Source organism: Bombina bombina, chromosome 2 (genome assembly GCF_027579735.1).
Source record: "Bombina bombina isolate aBomBom1 chromosome 2, aBomBom1.pri, whole genome shotgun sequence".
Taxonomy (NCBI): domain Eukaryota; kingdom Metazoa; phylum Chordata; class Amphibia; order Anura; family Bombinatoridae; genus Bombina; species Bombina bombina.
This window is the reverse complement of record NC_069500.1, coordinates 354,643,167-354,660,952: the sequence shown is the minus strand read 5'-3', so window position 1 is coordinate 354,660,952 and position 17,786 is coordinate 354,643,167. Positions and strand designations below refer to the sequence as shown.

General features: G+C 40.0%; 1 protein-coding gene across 3 annotated transcripts in view; it reads left to right on the top strand.

Moving 5' to 3' along the window:
• Window positions 1-17,786, top strand: part of KDM2B (lysine demethylase 2B) — a 1,014,988-nt gene that overhangs the window by 919,046 nt on the left and 78,156 nt on the right. For 2 of the 3 annotated variants that reach the window (XM_053701744.1, XM_053701742.1), the window contains 4 exons: window positions 52-139; window positions 361-629; window positions 2,121-2,159; window positions 3,443-4,113. In XM_053701744.1, the coding sequence (XP_053557719.1) occupies window positions 52-139; window positions 361-629; window positions 2,121-2,159; window positions 3,443-4,113 (1,067 nt within the window). The remainder of the gene's footprint in view (window positions 1-51; window positions 140-360; window positions 630-2,120; window positions 2,160-3,442; window positions 4,114-17,786) is intronic. The other variant, XM_053701743.1, reaches the window with a different exon arrangement.

The following is a 17,786-nucleotide window of genomic DNA, read 5'->3' as shown; positions in this document are numbered from 1 at the left end:
GAATGTATTATTATGTCTGTGTGTGATAGGTTTGGGCTTTCTCTTTTTCAGATAAAGGAATCGGACGGGGTGGTGAATGATGAACTTCCAAATTGCTGGGAGTGTCCGAAATGCAACCATGCAGGAAAAACTGGGAAAGTGAGTTTATAGTAACTTCACAAATAGAAAAGCACTAATGTTAATAGTTTTGTACGTGATTTGGACAACTGGGAAGCTCTGTGTTGCTTAGTGTTCCTATGAGGGTTTGTTTTAAGGTTTTAATTTTTTTATTTTTTTTTGCATTTAACTTTGTTCTTTTTACCTTGAGTCACAACAGTAGACATAAGATATAAAGTTGTATTTGTTTTTTTCTCTTTTTGGCCTACAAGCAAAAAAGAGGCCCAGGATTCAAATATGCTTCTAATCTGCCTGGGTCCTTGCTGAAAGAACAGAAGGTTAACCGGGACAATAAGGAGGTAACTGAGGTGGTTAAACGGAAAGTGGAGAAGGAGGAGACCCCCAGGCAGAACCCAGAGGAGCAGCCAAAAAAGAAAATCGTGGAGGCAGTGATTAAAAAAAAACCTGAGGAAGGGCACATTAGAAAGAAAAGGAAATTTGAGAAGCCTCCAGAACCTGCGGTTCGAAAACGGGTAAAGTCTAAGGGCAAAAATGTAGAGAGAGAGCGTGAGGATAAAATGTGATGGTGGGAGATTATTTAATTTAATGCTTAAAATGGTTAGAGGGTGAAGAGTGAGTAGTTTGTGATTAAACGGCCATTATAGTAAAAAATTACATAATCCATTAGAGCTTTTATTTTTAATTTTTTTTACTGTCGACTCTGGTCTACTGTTTGTTTAACCTCCGTAAAGGGGTTAAGCACACTGTACGTGTTCTGCTCTGGTCCCGAGCTGAACCCTGCGGCTGATCTAATCAGCAGCGCTAGTTGCACATCTGAGTCATGCGACTAGATCAACGGAGGGTTCATCTGGAGACCAGCAGTGCACCGGGGGGTCCTGAGTGGAACATCTACTGTGACTGTGTGTCTACCACACTAGACCAGGGTTGAAAGTCTAACAGATTAGAGCATGTCATTTTTTGACTGTAATGGGCGTTTAAGATTTAATAGCTGTCATTTTTTTTATATTGTAATTATTGCTTAATGTAAAAACTATGGTTTGGAGATGGTAGTAATTTCCGTTTCTGTTTGCACTTCCGTTTAATGATATGCAAGGCATATTAATCTGATGAATGTAAATTAAAATTGCATTGGTGTCAGATAGAAAACTGCTGTAGGTAAGCTATTGTGTGTGTGTATATAAGATGTATTTTATTTTCAAGTTGCCTTATTTCCCCTTATTTTTACTGAAAATATACTATGTATTTCATTATGCATATCAAATGTTTTTTTGTTTTTTTTAAAGGGACAGTAAAGTCATAATTAGACATTCATTGTTATCCTTTGTTGAAAGGTTTATCTAGGAAAGTTCAGAAGCAGCAAAGAATCTAGGTTATAGTTGCTGATTGGTGGCTGCATACATGTACTGATTCTCATTGGCTCACCCATGTGTTCAGTTAGAAACCAGTAGTGCATTGCTGCTCCTTCAACAAATGATACCAAAAGAATTAAACTAATTTGATAACAGAAGTAAACTGGAAAGTTGTTTCAAACTATGTTCTACCTAAATCATGACAGAAAACATTTGTGTTTTATGTCCCTTAGGGCCATTATACACTCATTTTTTCTTTGCATAAATGTTTTGTAGATGATCTATTTATAAAGCCCATAAAGTTATATTTTTTAAAAATGTATAATTTTGCTTATTTTTAAATAACCAAGCCCCAAAGTTTTATTTGAATACTGTCAGCTACCTTCTCCAGCTTGCTCCTGTTTGTGTAAAGGGTCTTTTCATATGCAAAAGAAGGGGGAGGGGAGTGTCTTATTTCCCACTTGCATTGGGCTTTCCAACTGGCTTTTCAACAGAGCTAAACTGAAAGCTTTGTATGTTTTTAAACAGTTTTATACTGGATTTTTATATCAGTATCTGTGCATCTTATTCTTTATAGTAGTGTCTATTACATGCAGTTATATGAAAATGAGTGTATACTGTCCCTTTAAGTAATTTTTTTTTCTTTCATTGCAGTTAAAACTTGCAAAAGAAGACAAGATCTTCAGGAAAAAGGTACAATACATGCTTGTGTTTTTTTTTTTAAATAAAACATAATGGTCCAGTTAACACGTTAATCTCTCTTTCTCTTCTCTCTCTCTCTCTCTCTCTCTCTCTCTCTCTCTCTCTCTCTCTCTCTCTCTCCTTTGCCTGCCTTTGTGTTTTTTTCTGAGACCTCATATGTTGGAGCCCTTATAACTTTTGTGTGCAATATTTGTTTTGAATACTTTTTATTATGAGTGTAACTGTACTTTCTAATGTATTTTTGATGGGGTTTTTTTTTTGTGAAACCTTTCTCAAAACAATTAACCAGAGCTCTGAGGATGCAGTAATCACTTTAGCCTAAACTGCTGGTATTACGAGTTGAAAGTAAACGGGATCGCTAGAGAACAATCAAATTTACTTTCAACTCATACCAGCGGTAAGCCTGACTATAGCGCAAACACTCGCAATAAACCCCTTGTCGCTCGCACACAAACGTTTACGCTCCACTCGTAATCTGGCCCAATATATTTTATATGAATTAATTGGTTTTTTTTTACAGTAGTGTTACAATTAAATCTAAGCTTTTCAAAGATTATAGTTTTAGTATCGGAATAGAAACATTGCATTGAGGATCACTTATGTGACTACATACACAAAAAATTTTGCCTGAAGAACAAATCATGAGAATTTAGACATACCTCTTTTTAAGTTTATCAAACTAGATTGATTGACTGACTGACTGCCTGCCTGCCAGATAAGGCTGCGGTTCAATTAGTAGGAATCTACATTGGACAAGTGGGAAATTGGTCTTCTTCCTATATCAAACCCCTTCACAACTGAGCCATCACATCTGTTTGCAAAAGTTTTGTTTTTGTTTTTAACTTTGTTCTCAATACATTTTAACATAAGTTCAGATAACTTTCCTATTAGTTACTGACTCACTATGGGCCAGAGTACAAGTTGAGCGCAAAATATCACTTCTGTGAAAGCGATATTTTTACGCTCAACTGAGTGATATTAGTGCACGCAAATATGCGCTGGCATTACAAGTGAGGTGCAATGTGAATGCCACGTCACATTCGCATTGCGCACATGAAAGCGCTCTTCCACAGGCTCCAAAGGGAGCCTTGTTCTCATGCCATGAAACACGGCATGAGAACTAGCGCAGCAAAGGGGGTAAGTCGATAGAAATAGAGAGATATTTCTGAGACCAACTTCAAATACAAACTTTTCTCTTTAATACATTTGTGGTTGCATGATAATAGCCATGAGCCAGTTTGACGATTGAGTTATTTTTATTGTCTTTCTAATAGAGAAGAACTTGGAAGACACCAGACGAAAGAGCTTTGGTTGCCAAAACGCTACGCCGTATAAAACAGGAGCCAGAGGATGATCTTCCAGAAATGGCCCCCAAAAACAAAGAAAGCGACCAGTCAAGGTCAAGCTCACCAACCGCAGGTCCAAGCACAGAAGGGCCAGAACTCAAGGAAAAGAAAAAGATCAGGAGGAAGAGAAAAGTTCCTAACAAGGAGCTTAGCAAAGAATTGAGCAAAGAGTTGAATCAGGAGATACAAAAAACAGAAAACAGCCTTGCCAATGAAACCCACCATCACATAAAGTCAGAGCCAGAAAGTGAGGGTGAGGAGCCCAAAAAATGCATCAACAGTAGTGCTGAAAGGATACGACGGTTTAGTAAGGAGGTCAATGGGACCCCAAAAGAGTTTAGGAATCAGTTGTTTCCAAGCCCAAGAACTACACCAAGGGTTATTACACGTCCACCTCCTTCCCTGTCTCCTCCAAAGTGTATGCAGATGGAGCGCCATGTGATAAGGCCTCCACCAATTAGCCCTCCTCCAGACTCTCTACCGTTGGAGAATGGAACATCTCATGTTATGCAGAGAGAAGTCTGGATGACTATCTTTAGCTACCTCAGTCACAGGGACTTGTGCATCTGTATGAGAGTCTGTAAAACATGGAACAGATGGTAAGTAATCTAGATACATATTTCTTATTTGCACCATTTTTTGTTGACCAAGTAAAAAGGTGTTGGTGCTTTGTTTTTTGTTTTTTTCACAAGAGACAAAAAAAATTGTAAGGAGGTTTTTTAAAACCATCTATGTTTTTACGTAAAATACTTATATTTTTGTAAGGAGCTTCCTATTTCCCACATAAGAACTAGTATGTATTTTTACACACTTGTAGAGCTTAGATGCACTTACAAATGGGTCTGCTCACTGTGGGTTGTTACTGTTTTATTTTACTGTTCTTATTCAGCAGTCAGTTGATATACTATACCGCCATTTTTAAAACTTTTCAGTGTTTTAGTTACATCAGAAAGTAATAATCAGTCAGTTTTATAATCTACTAAAATAGTTTTAAAATGCTTTATTTAATAAACACATTTTTACATATATTTTTAATGTTTATGGGTTCATTATGTCCCAAACATAATATAATATGGTCCCTTACCAAAAAACTTATATTAAAATAATTGGCTACATTATAAATGGCTGTGTGCCTTCCCTGGGGTTGATTTATAAGATTCTTTATCCAAGCAGGGTGGATTTGATTTAAATCACTAGTCACTAATACCAATTTAAATCTATATACATCAGGGTTTTCATTTTTAGAATATTTTTTTATTTAACAAAAGAAAAATAACCATTACCTTAAAGGGACAGTTTAGTCAAAAATGTCTCCCCTTTAATTTGTTCTGAATGATCCACGTTACCTGCCAGAGTGTATTAAATTGTTTTCAAGTATTTCCTTTACCCTTTATATTGACATTTGAAATAGGTGATTTAGCCTGTGATATCCCCACCTATTCTGAAAGTTTTTGGGCTTAGGTCCAATCTATAGATAAGCTGAGAAATTACACTCCCAGTGGGGTGTAGAAGAGATAAGGTAATAAAATGTTAATTTTCCATTCTTCTCTCCAAGTATTGGTCTTTGGTTTATGGACAGATATAGGATAAAGAAGCATGTATATGTAGACAATGTGATAAAGTAATGAGATCTGATTATACCTTTAAGCTCAACCCATTTTATTACGTTGTGGCTTCAAAACACAAAACCAGCTAATTCATATACACAAATATACCTTAAAGGGACACTCAAGTCAAAATAAAAGGTTATGATTCAGAAAGAACGTGCAGGTTTAAGAATTAAGACCCTTTCCAATTTACTTCCATTATCAAATTTTGCACAGTATTTTTATATTCACATTTCCTTGGGAACAAGATCCTACTGAGCATGTGCACAAGCTCACAGGGTATATGTACAGTATACTGGTCTGTGATTGGCTGATGCCTGTCACATGATATAGGGGGCCGGAAAATGGTAGAAAAAATAAATTTGTCATTGACGTTTAATATATACTGAGGAGTGTTTTATTAAGGCAAAGGACTTAAGCCAGGAATTTTGATCTATCTCAGTATTTAACTCTCTGTGCCATGCTGTGGTGTAAGTCAGGAGCAATGTGTGTCCTGCAGGAGTAAAAAAATCTTAAATATCAAGGATATTGGTCGTCTTGGGAATGTTGACATAGTGCACAGTTGTACAAAAGTAGTAAGGTTTCTGTTGTGTTTATGCTTCTGGTGTATAAGAAAGTGGAGGAGCTGGTTACACTGAAGTCAGGAAGATAATAGTTCCTCATTCCTGTCCTGGAGTTGTAGTATTGGTTGGTTCTGTGCACATAGATTTGCAGGGGGGGCAATAGCATTAAATGAACAGTAAAGTCAAAATTAAACTTTAATGATTTAGAAAGAACATGAAACTTAAAAAAAAAAAAAAAAAATTACTTCCATCTAATTTGCTTTATTATCTTGTTAATCATTGTTGAAAAGCATACATAGGTAGACTCAGAAACAATGCACTACTGTGAGTTAGCAGCTTGTCACCCAATGTGTTCAGCTAGACCCCAGTAAGAGCAGTGCTCGCCTTTTGATAAAGGATACCAAGAGAATGAAGCAAATTTTATAATAGAAGTAAATCTGGAATCTGAAAATTGTATGCTCTTTCTGAAGCCCAAACGTTTTTTCTTTCATGTAATTAGCAAGAGTCCATGAGCTAGTGACGTATGGGATATACATTCCTACCAGGAGGGGCAAAGTTTCCCAAACCTCAAAATGCATATAAATACACCCCTCACCACACCCACAATTCAGTTTTCTCCAACATTGGTGTGTCCGGTCCACGCGTCATCCTTACTTGTGGGAATATCTCTTCCCCAACAGGAAATGGCAAAGAGTCCCAGCAAAGCTGGCCATATAGACCCTCCTAGGCTCCGCCCACCCCAGTCATTCTCTTTGCCGTTGCACAGGCAACATCTCCACGGAGATGGTTAAGAGTTTGTGGTGTTTAGTTGTAGTTTTTTATTCTACTATCAAGAGTTTGTTATTTTAAAATAGTGCTGGTATGTACTATTTACTCTGAAACAGAAAAGGATGAAGAATTCTGTTTGTAAGAGGAAGATGATTTTAGCAGACAGTAACTAAAATCGATTGCTGTTTCCACATAGGACTGTTGAGATGAAGTAACTTCAGTTGGGGGAAACAGTTAGCAGACTTTTCTGCTTAAGGTATGACTAGCCTTATTTCTAACAAGACTCTGTAATGCTGGAAGGCTGTCATTTCCCCTCATGGGGACCGGTAAGCCATTTTCTTAGTCTCAAACAGAATAAAGGGCTTAATATGGGCTATAAAACTGGTAGACACTTTTATGGGCTAAATCGATTGCTTTATTTGGACATTTTATACATGTTTATGCTGATAATTCACACTTATAAACTTGGGGAACGTTTTTTAACGTCAGGCACTATGTTAGGCACTTTTTCCAGTCAGGAAGGGCCTTCCCAGTTGTAGGCTGAGCCTCATTTTCGCGCCATTACTGCGCAGTTGTTTTTGAGAGCAAGACATGCAGATGCATGTGTGAGGACTTGAAAGTAGTTGGAAAAGTTCCTAAAAGGCGTCATTTGGTATCGTATTCCCCTCTGGGCTTGGTAAAGTCACAGCAAAGGCTGTAGCTGGGACTGTATAGGGGTTAAATCTGTAACCGGCTCCGGTTTCGTTATTTTAAGGGTTAAAGCTCTGAAAATTGGTGTGCAATACTTTTAATGCTTTAAGTCACTGTGGTGAAATTTTGGTAAATTTTGAACAATTCCTTCATATTTTTTCACATATTCAGTAATAAAGTGTGCTCTGTTTAAAATTTAAAGAGACAGTAACGGTTTTGTTTTAAAATGTTTTTTTGTGCTTTATTGACAAGTTTAAGCCTGTTTAACATGTCTGTGCCTTCAGATAAGCTATGTTCTATATGTATGAAAGCCAATGTGTCTCCCCCTTCAAAATTGTGTGATAATTGTGCCAAATATTTTATCCAAAATGCCTGCATATCAGAGAAAGCGCGATTGCTCTGTTTTAAACACTGAAGAGCAGGAGGGCGCTGATGATAATTGTTCTGTCATACCCTCACACCAATCTGAAGGGGCCATGAGGGAGGTTTTGTCAGATGGGGAAATTTCAGATTCAGGAAAAAATTCCCAACAGGCTGAACCTGATGTTGTGACATTTAAATTTAAGTTAGAACATCTCCGCGCACTGCTTAGGGAGGTGTTATCTACTCTGGCTGATTGTGACAACTTGGTCATTCCAGAAAAATTATGCAAGATGGACAAGTTCCTAGAGGTTCCGGTGCACCCCAACGCTTTTCCTATACCCAAGCGGGTGGCGGACATAGTGAATAAGGAGTGGGAGAAGCCCGGCATACCTTTTGTTCCCCCTCCTATATTTAAGAAATTATTTCCTATGGTCGACCCCAGAAAGGACTTATGGCAGACAGTCCCTAAGGTCGAGGGGGCAGTTTCTACTCTAAACAAGCGCACTACTATTCCTATCGAGGATAGTTGTGCTTTCACAGATCCTATGGATAAAAAATTTGAAGGTTTGCTTAAAAAGATTTTTGTACAGCAAGGTTACCTTCTACAACCCATTTCGTGCATTGTTCCTGTCACTACAGCAGCGTGGTTCTGGTTCGAGGAACTAGAAAAGTCGCTCAGTAGAGAGACTCCATATGAGGAGGTTATGGACAGAGTTCACGCACTTAAGTTGGCTAACTCTTTTATTTTAGATGCTGCTTTGCATTTAGCTAGATTAGCGGCGAAAAATTCAGGGTTTGCAATTGTGGCACGCAGAGCGCTTTGGCTAAAGTCTTGGTCAGCGGATGTATCATCCAAGACAAAATTGCTTAACATCCCCTTCAAGGGTAAAACTCTCTTTGGACTAGAATTGAAAGAGATTATCTCAGACATCACTGGGGGAAAGGGTCACGCCCTCCCACAAGATAGGCCTTTCAAGGCCAAGAATAAGTCTAATTTTCGTTCCTTTCGTAATTTCAGGAACGGACCGGGCTCTAATTCTGCATCCTCTAAGCAAGAGGGTAATACCTCACAGTCCAAACCAGCCTGGAAACCGATGCAAGGCTGGAACAAGGGTAAGCAGGCCAAGAAGCCTGCCGCTGCTAACAAAACAGCATGAAGGAGTAGCCCCCGATCCGGGACCGGATCTAGTGGGGGGCAGACTCTCTCTCTTTGCTCAGGCTTGGGCAAGAGATGTTCAGGATCCCTGGACGCAAGAAATAGTTTCTCAGGGTTATCTTCTGGAATTCAAGGAACTACCCCCAAGGGGAAGGTTCCACATGTCTCACTTATCCTCAAACCAAATAAAGAGACAGGCGTTCTTACATTGTGTAGAAGACCTGTTAAAGATGGGAGTGATACACCCCGTTCCAATGACGGAACAAGGAATGGGATTTTACTCAAATCTGTTCGTAGTTCCCAAAAAAGAGGGAACCTTCAGACCAATTCTGGATTTAAAGATCCTAAACAAATTTCTCAGGGTACCATCGTTCAAAATGGAAACCATTCGAACGATTCTACCCACTATCCAGGAGGGTCAATTTATGACTTCCGTGGATCTAAAGGATGCGTACCTACATATTCCTATCCACAAAGAACATCATCAGTTCCTAAGGTTCGCCTTTCTGGACAAACATTACCAGTTTGTGGCCCTCCCATTCGGATTAGCCACTGCTCCAAGGATTTTCACAAAGGTACTCGGGTCCCTTCTAGCGGTTCTAAGACCGAGGGGCATTGCAGTAGTACCATACTTGGACGACATTCTAATACAAGCGTCGTCTCTTTCAAAATCAAAGGCTCATACAGACATCGTTCTGGCCTTTCTCAGATCTCACGGATGGAAGGTGAACATAGAAAAAAGTTCTCTGTCTCCGTCAACTAGAGTTCCCTTCTTGGGAACAATAATAGATTCCTTAGAAATGAGGATTTTTCTGACAGATGTCAGAAAGTCAAAACTTCTAAGCGCTTGTCAAGTTCTTCATTCTGTTCCACGTCCTTCCATAGCTCAGTGCATGGAAGTAGTAGGGTTGATGGTTGCAGCAATGGACATAGTTCCTTTTGCGCGAATTCATTTAAGACCATTACAACTGTGCATGCTGAAACAGTGGAATGGGGACTATACAAACTTGTCTCCAGTGATTCAAGTAGATCAGAAGACCAGAGATCTTCTCCCGATAAACATTCTGGAACTAAGAGCGATATTCAATGCTCTCAGGGCTTGGCCTCAGCTTGCAAAGGCCAGATTCATAAGATTCCAATCAGACAACATGACGACTGTTGCGTATATCAATCATCAGGGGGGAACAAGGAGTTCCCTGGCGATGAAAGAAGTAACCAAAATAATACAATGGGCGGAGAATCACTCCTGCCATCTATCTGCGATCCACATCCCAGGTGTGGAAAACTGGGAAGCGGATTATCTGAGTCGTCAGACATTCCATCCGGGGGAGTGGGAACTCCACCCGGAGATTTTTGCCCAATTGACTCAATTATGGGGCATTCCAGACATGGATCTGATGGCGTCTCGTCAGAACTTCAAGGTTCCTTGCTACGGGTCCAGATCCAGGGATCCCAAGGCGACTCTAGTGGATGCACTAGTAGCGCCTTGGATCTTCAACCTAGCTTATGTGTTTCCACCGTTTCCTCTCATTCCCAGGCTGGTAGCCAGGATCAAACAGGAGAGGGCCTCGGTGATCTTGATAGCCCCTGCGTGGCCGCGCAGGACTTGGTATGCAGACCTGGTGAATATGTCATCGGTTCCACCATGGAAGCTACCTTTGAGACAGGACCGTCTTGTTCAGGGTCCATTCGAACATCCAAATCTGGTCTCCCTCTGGCTGACGGCTTGGAGATTGAACGCTTGATTCTATCAAAGCGTGGGTTTTCAGATTCTGTGATTGATACTCTGGTTCAGGCCAGAAAACCGGTAACTAGAAAGATTTACCATAAGATATGGAAAAGATATATCTGCTGGTGTGAATCCAAGGGATTACCTTGGAATAAGATAAAAATTCCTAAGATTCTTTCCTTTCTGCAAGAAGGTTTGGATAAAGGATTATCTGCGAGTTCTCTAAAGGGACAGATTTCTGCTTTATCTGTCTTACTACACAAACGACTGGCGGCCATGCCAGATGTTCAAGCATTTGTTCAGGCTCTGGTTAGAATCAAGCCTGTTTACAGACCTTTGACTCCTCCCTGGAGTTTAAATTTAGTTCTTTCAGTTCTTCAAGGGGTTCCGTTTGAACCTCTACATTCCATAGATATTAAGTTGTTATCTTGGAAAGTTTTGTTTTTGGTTGCTATTTATTCTGCTAGAAGAGTTTCTGAGTTATCTGATCTGCAGTGTACTCCGCCTTATCTGGTGTTCCATGCAGATAAGGTGGTTTTGCGTACTAAGCCTGGTTTTCTTCCAAAGGTTGTTTCTAACAAAAATATTAACCAGGAGATAGTTGTACCTTCTTTGTGTCCGAATCCAGTTTCAAAGAAGGAACGTTTGTTACACAATTTGGACGTAGTCCGTGCTCTAAAATTCTATTTAGAAGCTACAAAAGATTTCAGACAAACATCTTCTCTGTTTGTCGTCTATTCTGGTAAAAGGAGAGGTCAAAAAGCGACTTCTACCTCTTTCTTTTTGGCTTAAAAGCATCATCCGATTGGCTTACGAGACTGCCGGACGGCAGCCTCCTGAAAGAATCACAGCTCACTCCACTAGGGCTGTGGCTTCCACATGGGCCTTCAAGAACGAGGCTTCTGTTGATCAGATATGTAAGGCAGCGACTTGGTCTTCACTGCACACTTTTGCCAAATTTTACAAATTTGATACTTTTGCTTCTTCGGAGGCTATTTTTGGGAGAAAGGTTTTGCAAGCCGTGGTGCCTTCCGTTTAGCTGACCTGATTTGCTCCCTCCCTTCATCTGTGTCCTAAAGCTTTGGTATTGGTTCCCACAAGTAAGGATGACGCCGTGGACCGGACACACCAATGTTGGAGAAAACAGAATTTATGCTTACCTGATAAATTACTTTCTCCAACGGTGTGTCCGGTCCACGGCCCGCCCTGGTTTTTTAATCAGGTTTGATGAATTATTTTCTCTAACTACAGTCACCACGGTACCATATGGTTTCTCCTATTTTTTTCCTCCTGTCCGTCGGTCGAATGACTGGGGTGGGCGGAGCCTAGGAGGGACTATATGGCCAGCTTTGCTGGGACTCTTTGCCATTTCCTGTTGGGGAAGAGATATTCCCACAAGTAAGGATGACGCCGTGGACCGGACACACCGTTGGAGAAAGTAATTTATCAGGTAAGCATAAATTCTGTTTTTACAAACTTTGCCTCCCATCTAGGTGGTGAAGTAAGTTTGTGCTAGATTCTTCGTTGATATGCGCTTCGCAGCAGGCTGGAGCCCGGTTTTCCTCTCAGAGTGCAGTGAATGTCAGAGGGATGTGAAAAGAGTATTGCCTATTTGAATACCATGGTCTCCTCCTACGGGATCTATTTCATAGGTTCTCTGTTATCGGTCGTAGAGATTCATCTCTTACCTCCCATTTCACATCGACGATATACTCTTATATACCATTACCTCTACTGATTCTCGTTTCAGTACTGGTTTGGCTATCTGCTATATGTAGATGAGTGTCCTGGGGTAAGTAAATCTTATTTTTTGTGACACTCTAAGCTATGGTTGGGCACTTTATATGTAAAGTTCTAAATATATGTCTTTAAACTTATATTTGCCATGATTCAGGGTAATCAGTATTCCTTTATAATTCAGACTGTCTGTTTCATTATTTGGGATAATGCATTTTAATTCAATTTATTTTTCATTACCTTGAAAATTCTCAATTGACCATTTTCCCTGCGTGCTGTTAGGCTCGCGGGGGCAGAAAATGTTGCTTTTTATTGCGTCATTCTTGGCGCAGACTTTTTTTGGCGCAAAAATTTTTGTCATTTCCGGCGCCGGAAGTTGTATTCTGTAAACGTCATTTTTTTGACGCATGTATATTCAGACATTTTTTTCCCGCCAAAAAATGTGGGCGTCGGTTTCGGCGTCAGAGGATGTGGCGTCATACTTGGCGCCAAAGAATATGGGCGTTGTATTTAGTGCCAATAATGTGGGCGTCATTTTTGGCGCCAAAAAATGTGGTTATTTAAATTTCACTTTTTTATTGATTCTGGTTTTTAGAAGCTTATTATTTTGCATTTCTTTTCCCATTCCTGAAACTGTCATTTAAGGAATTTGATAATTTTGCTTTAAATATTGTTTCTTCTGTTATGTGTGATCAGTCCACGGGTCATCATTACTTCTGGGATATAACTCCTCCCCAACAGGAAATGCAAGAGGATTCACCCAGCAGAGCTGCATATAGCTCCTCCCCTCTACGTCAGTCCCAGTCATTCTCTTGCACCCAACGACTAGATAGGATGTGTGAGAGGACTATGGTGATTATACTTAGTTTTTATGACTTCAATCAAAAGTTTGTTATTTTACAATAGCACCGGAGCGTGTTATTACTTCTCTGGCAGAGTTTGAGGAAGAATCTGCCAGAGTTTTTTACTATGATTTTAACCGGAGTTGTTAAGATCATATTGCTGTTCTCGGCCATCTGAGGGAGGTAAAGGCTTCAGATCAGGGGACAGCGGGCAGATGAATCTGCATTGAGGTATGTAGCAGTTTTTATTTTCTGAATGGAATTGATGAGAAAATCCTGCCATACCGTTAAAATGACATGTATGTATAAACTTCAGTATTCTGGGGATGGTATTTCACCGGAACTACTCTGTTAAAGGTCACTAACCCTTTTAATAACTATTTATCATGTTAAACGTTTTTGCTGGAATGTAGAATCGTTTACATTGCTGAGGTACTGTGTGAATAAATTTTTGGGCATTATTTTCCACTTGGCAGCCTTTTTTGCTTTTATTTGTGACAGTTTCGTTTCTCTTCACTGCTGTGTGGGAGAGGGAGGGGCCGTTTTTGGCGCTCTTTGCTACGCATCAAAAAATTCCAGTCAGTTACTTTTATATTTCCTGCATGATCCGGTTCATCTCTGACAGATCTCAGGGGTCTTCAAACTTCTTTGAAGGGAGGTAAATTCTCTCAGCAGAGCTGTGAGAATTCTTATAGTGACTGTGAATAAAAACGTTGCTTTGTATTTTTTATGTCAAATTTAATTATTGTTATTTTACTAATGGGAACAAACCCGTCAGTAGCTCAATGCATGGAGGTGATCGGCTTAATGGTAGCGGCAATGGACATAGTACCTTTTGCACGCCTACATCTCAGACCGCTGCAATTATGCATGCTAAGTCAGTGGAATGGGGATTACTCAGATTTGTCCCCTACTCTGAATCTAAATCAAGAGACCAGAAATTCTCTTCTATGGTGGCTTTATCGGCCACACCTGTCCAGGGGGATGCCATTCAGCAGGCCAGACTGGACAATTGTAACAACAGACGCCAGCCTACTAGGTTGGGGCGCTGTCTGGAATTCTCTGAAGGCTCAGGGACTATGGAATCAGGAGGAGAGTCTCCTGCCAATAAACATTCTGGAATTGAGAGCGGTTCTCAATGCCCTTCTGGCTTGGCCCCAGTTAACAACTCGGGGGTTCATCAGGTTTCAGTCGGACAACATCACGACTGTAGCTTACATCAACCATCAGGGAGGGACAAGAAGCTCCCTAGCAATGATGGAAGTATCAAAGATAATTCGCTGGGCAGAGTCTCACTCTTGCCACCTGTCAGCAATCCACATCCCGGGAGTGGAGAACTGGGAGGCGGATTTCTTGAGTCGCCAGACTTTTCATCCGGGGGAGTGGGAACTTCATCCGGAGGTCTTTGCCCAAATACTTCGACGTTGGGGCAAACCAGAGATAGATCTCATGGCGTCTCGCCAGAACGCCAAACTTCCTCGCTACGGGTCCAGATCCAGGGATCCGGAAGCAGTTCTGATAGATGCTTTGACAGCACCTTGGAACTTCGGGATGGCTTATGTGTTTCCACCCTTCCCGCTGCTTCCTCGATTGATTGCCAAAATCAAACAGGAGAGAGTATCAGTAATTCTAATAGCACCTGCATGGCCACGCAGGACTTGGTATGCAGATCTAGTGGACATGTCATCCTGTCCGCCTTGGTCTCTACCTCTAAGACAGGACCTTCTGATACAGGGTCCATTCAAACATCAAAATCTAACTTCTCTGAAGCTGACTGCTTGGAAATTGAACGCTTGATTTTATCAAAACGTGGTTTTTCTGAGTCGGTTATTGATACCCTGATTCAGGCTAGGAAGCCTGTTACCAGAAGGATTTACCATAAAATATGGCGGAAATACCTATACTGGTGCGAATCCAAAGGTTACTCCTGGAGTAAGGTTAGGATCGCTAGGATATTGTCTTTTCTACAAGAAGGTTTAGAAAAGGGTTTATCAGCTAGCTCATTAAAGGGACAGATTTCAGCTCTGTCCATCTTGTTACACAGGCGTCTGTCAGAAGATCCAGACGTCCAGGCCTTTTGTCAGGCTCTAGCTAGGATCAAGCCTGTGTTTAAGGCTGTTGCTCCGCCATGGAGTTTAAACTTAGTTCTTAACGTTTTACAGGGTGTTCCATTTGAACCCCTTCATTCCATTGATATAAAATTGTTATCTTGGAAAGTTCTGTTTTTAATGGCTATTTCCTCGGCTCGAAGAGTTTCTGAGTTATCAGCCTTACATTGTGATTCCCCTTATCTGATTTTTCACTCAGACAAGGTAGTTCTGCGTACTAAACCTGGGTTCTTACCTAAGGTAGTCACTAACAGGAACATCAATCAAGAGATTGTTGTTCCATCCCTGTGTCCAAATCCTTCTTCAAAGAAGGAACGTCTTCTACACAATCTGGATGTAGTTCGTGCCCTCAAGTTCTACTTGCAGGCAACTAAAGATTTTCGCCAAACTTCTTCCCTGTTTGTCGTTTATTCTGGACAGAGGAGAGGTCAAAAAGCTTCTGCTACCTCTCTCTCTTTTTGGCTTCGTAGCATAATACGTTTAGCCTATGAGACTGCTGGACAGCAGCCTCCTGAAAGAATTACAGCTCACTCCACTAGAGCTGTGGCTTCCACTTGGGCCTTTAAGAATGAGGCCTCGGTTGAACAGATTTGCAAGGCTGCAACTTGGTCTTCGCTTCATACTTTTTCCAAATTTTACAAATTTGACACTTTTGCTTCTTCGGAGGCTATTTTTGGGAGAAAGGTTCTTCAGGCAGTGGTTCCTTCTGTATAATGAGCCTGCCTATCCCTCCCGTCATCCGTGTACTTTTGCTTTGGTATTGGTATCCCAGAAGTAATGATGACCCGTGGACTGATCACACATAACAGAAGAAAACATAATTTATGCTTACCTGATAAATTCCTTTCTTCTGTTGTGTGATCAGTCCACGGCCCGCCCTGTTTTAAGGCAGGTAAATATTTTTTAAATTATACTCCAGTCACCACTTCACCCTTGGTTACTCCTTTCTCGTTGATTCTTGGTCGAATGACTGGGACTGACGTAGAGGGGAGGAGCTATATGCAGCTCTGCTGGGTGAATCCTCTTGCATTTCCTGTTGGGGAGGAGTTATATCCCAGAAGTAATGATGACCCGTGGACTGATCACACAACAGAAGAAAGGAATTTATCAGGTAAGCATAAATTATGTTTTTTTTCTATTACATATTGCAAGATTTCACTGTTCCTGTTTCAAAATCGTTCTAAGGGATTCCTTTTGACTGAGTTCAGTCCTACCAAAGCTAAGTTCATTTATTTTAAAAATGTTATGAATGTTTTTTCTTTAGCTATGGTTTGTAATAAGTTATCATGATAAACTTTTACATGCAGAATCCGTTAGTATTTATGCTTTATATATTTGCTATTCTTTTTACATCTTATGTACAAGAATTACGTGGAAGATTTATAAGAATATTTTTCTGATTCTATTTTAAAGGCTTTGTCTGACATCGTGCCTCCTAATAAAAATTTTTAGGTCTTTTTCAAACTTCTTTTTAATGATTGAAGTTTCAAATGACCAACTACATAATGATTTATCCTTCTCTGATGATGTTTTTTCTCATTTCAGAATTTTCTTCATCAGATATTGACACTATCAAATCCACTTTTTTATTTTTAAAGTACATTTGTTCTTTGTTGAAAAGGTGTTGATTATTTTGGATATTAAGGTAATTAGTTCTTTCAAGACTAACTTAAATTTTATTTCTGCTTATTTTATTCTTCTGTATTTTCAGAGGATTTTTTCCAGTTCCTCATACTAGGGAATGGAATAGGCTGGGAATTTTCTTTTATTCCTTCTTTAAAGGTTTTAAATTATATTCTTTGCCGGCAGTTCATTTAAATTTTGATGGTTCTCCAATTTAATGGGGCTATCTCTACTCCTTCTAATTATGCTATTGTTTCTATAGCAAAATAGTATTTATTTTTCCTTTAGATGGTTGTATCCTATTTAAGGAAAATTATTTTTCAGGTATTTTTCTTGGACCTGTGTTTTATTTGAATGATGTTGCAATTGCTTCATTTTTCTCTTGTTAAGTGTGTTCAGTCCACGGGTCATCCATTACTTATGGGATATATTCTCCTTCCCAACAGGAAGTTGCAAGAGGATCACCCAAGCAGAGCTGCTATATAGCTCCTCCCCTCACATGTCATATCCAGTCATTCTCTTGCAACCCTCAACAAAGAAGGAGGTCGCGGGAGGAGTTGGAGTTTTTACTTAATTATTCTTCAATCAAAAGTTTGTTATTTTAAATGGCACCGGAGTGTGCTGTTTTTCTATCTCAGGCAGTATTTGGAAGAAGAAACTGCCTGCGTTTTTCTATGATCTTAGCAGGCGTAACTAAGATCCACTGGCTGTTCTCGACATTCTGAGGAGTGGGGTAACTTCAGAACATGGGAATAGCATGCGGGGTCCCCCGCAAATGAGGTATGTGCAGTACAATATTTTCTGGGAATGGAATTGACTAAGAAAACACTGCTGTTACCCGTATGATGTAAGTACAGCCTTAAATGCAGTAGTAGTGACTGGTATCAGGCTGATGAATGTATGCACAGTAGAGTTATTTTCTAGGGACTAGAATTTGACTGAGAAAATACTGTTAATACTGAAATAATGCTTAAGCCTTATCTGCAGTGGAAGCGACTGGTAGCAGGCTTAGTGATAACTTTGCATGACATTAAAAGATGTTTGTTTTTAAAAAAAACGTTTACTGGCATGTTATTCGTTTTTGTG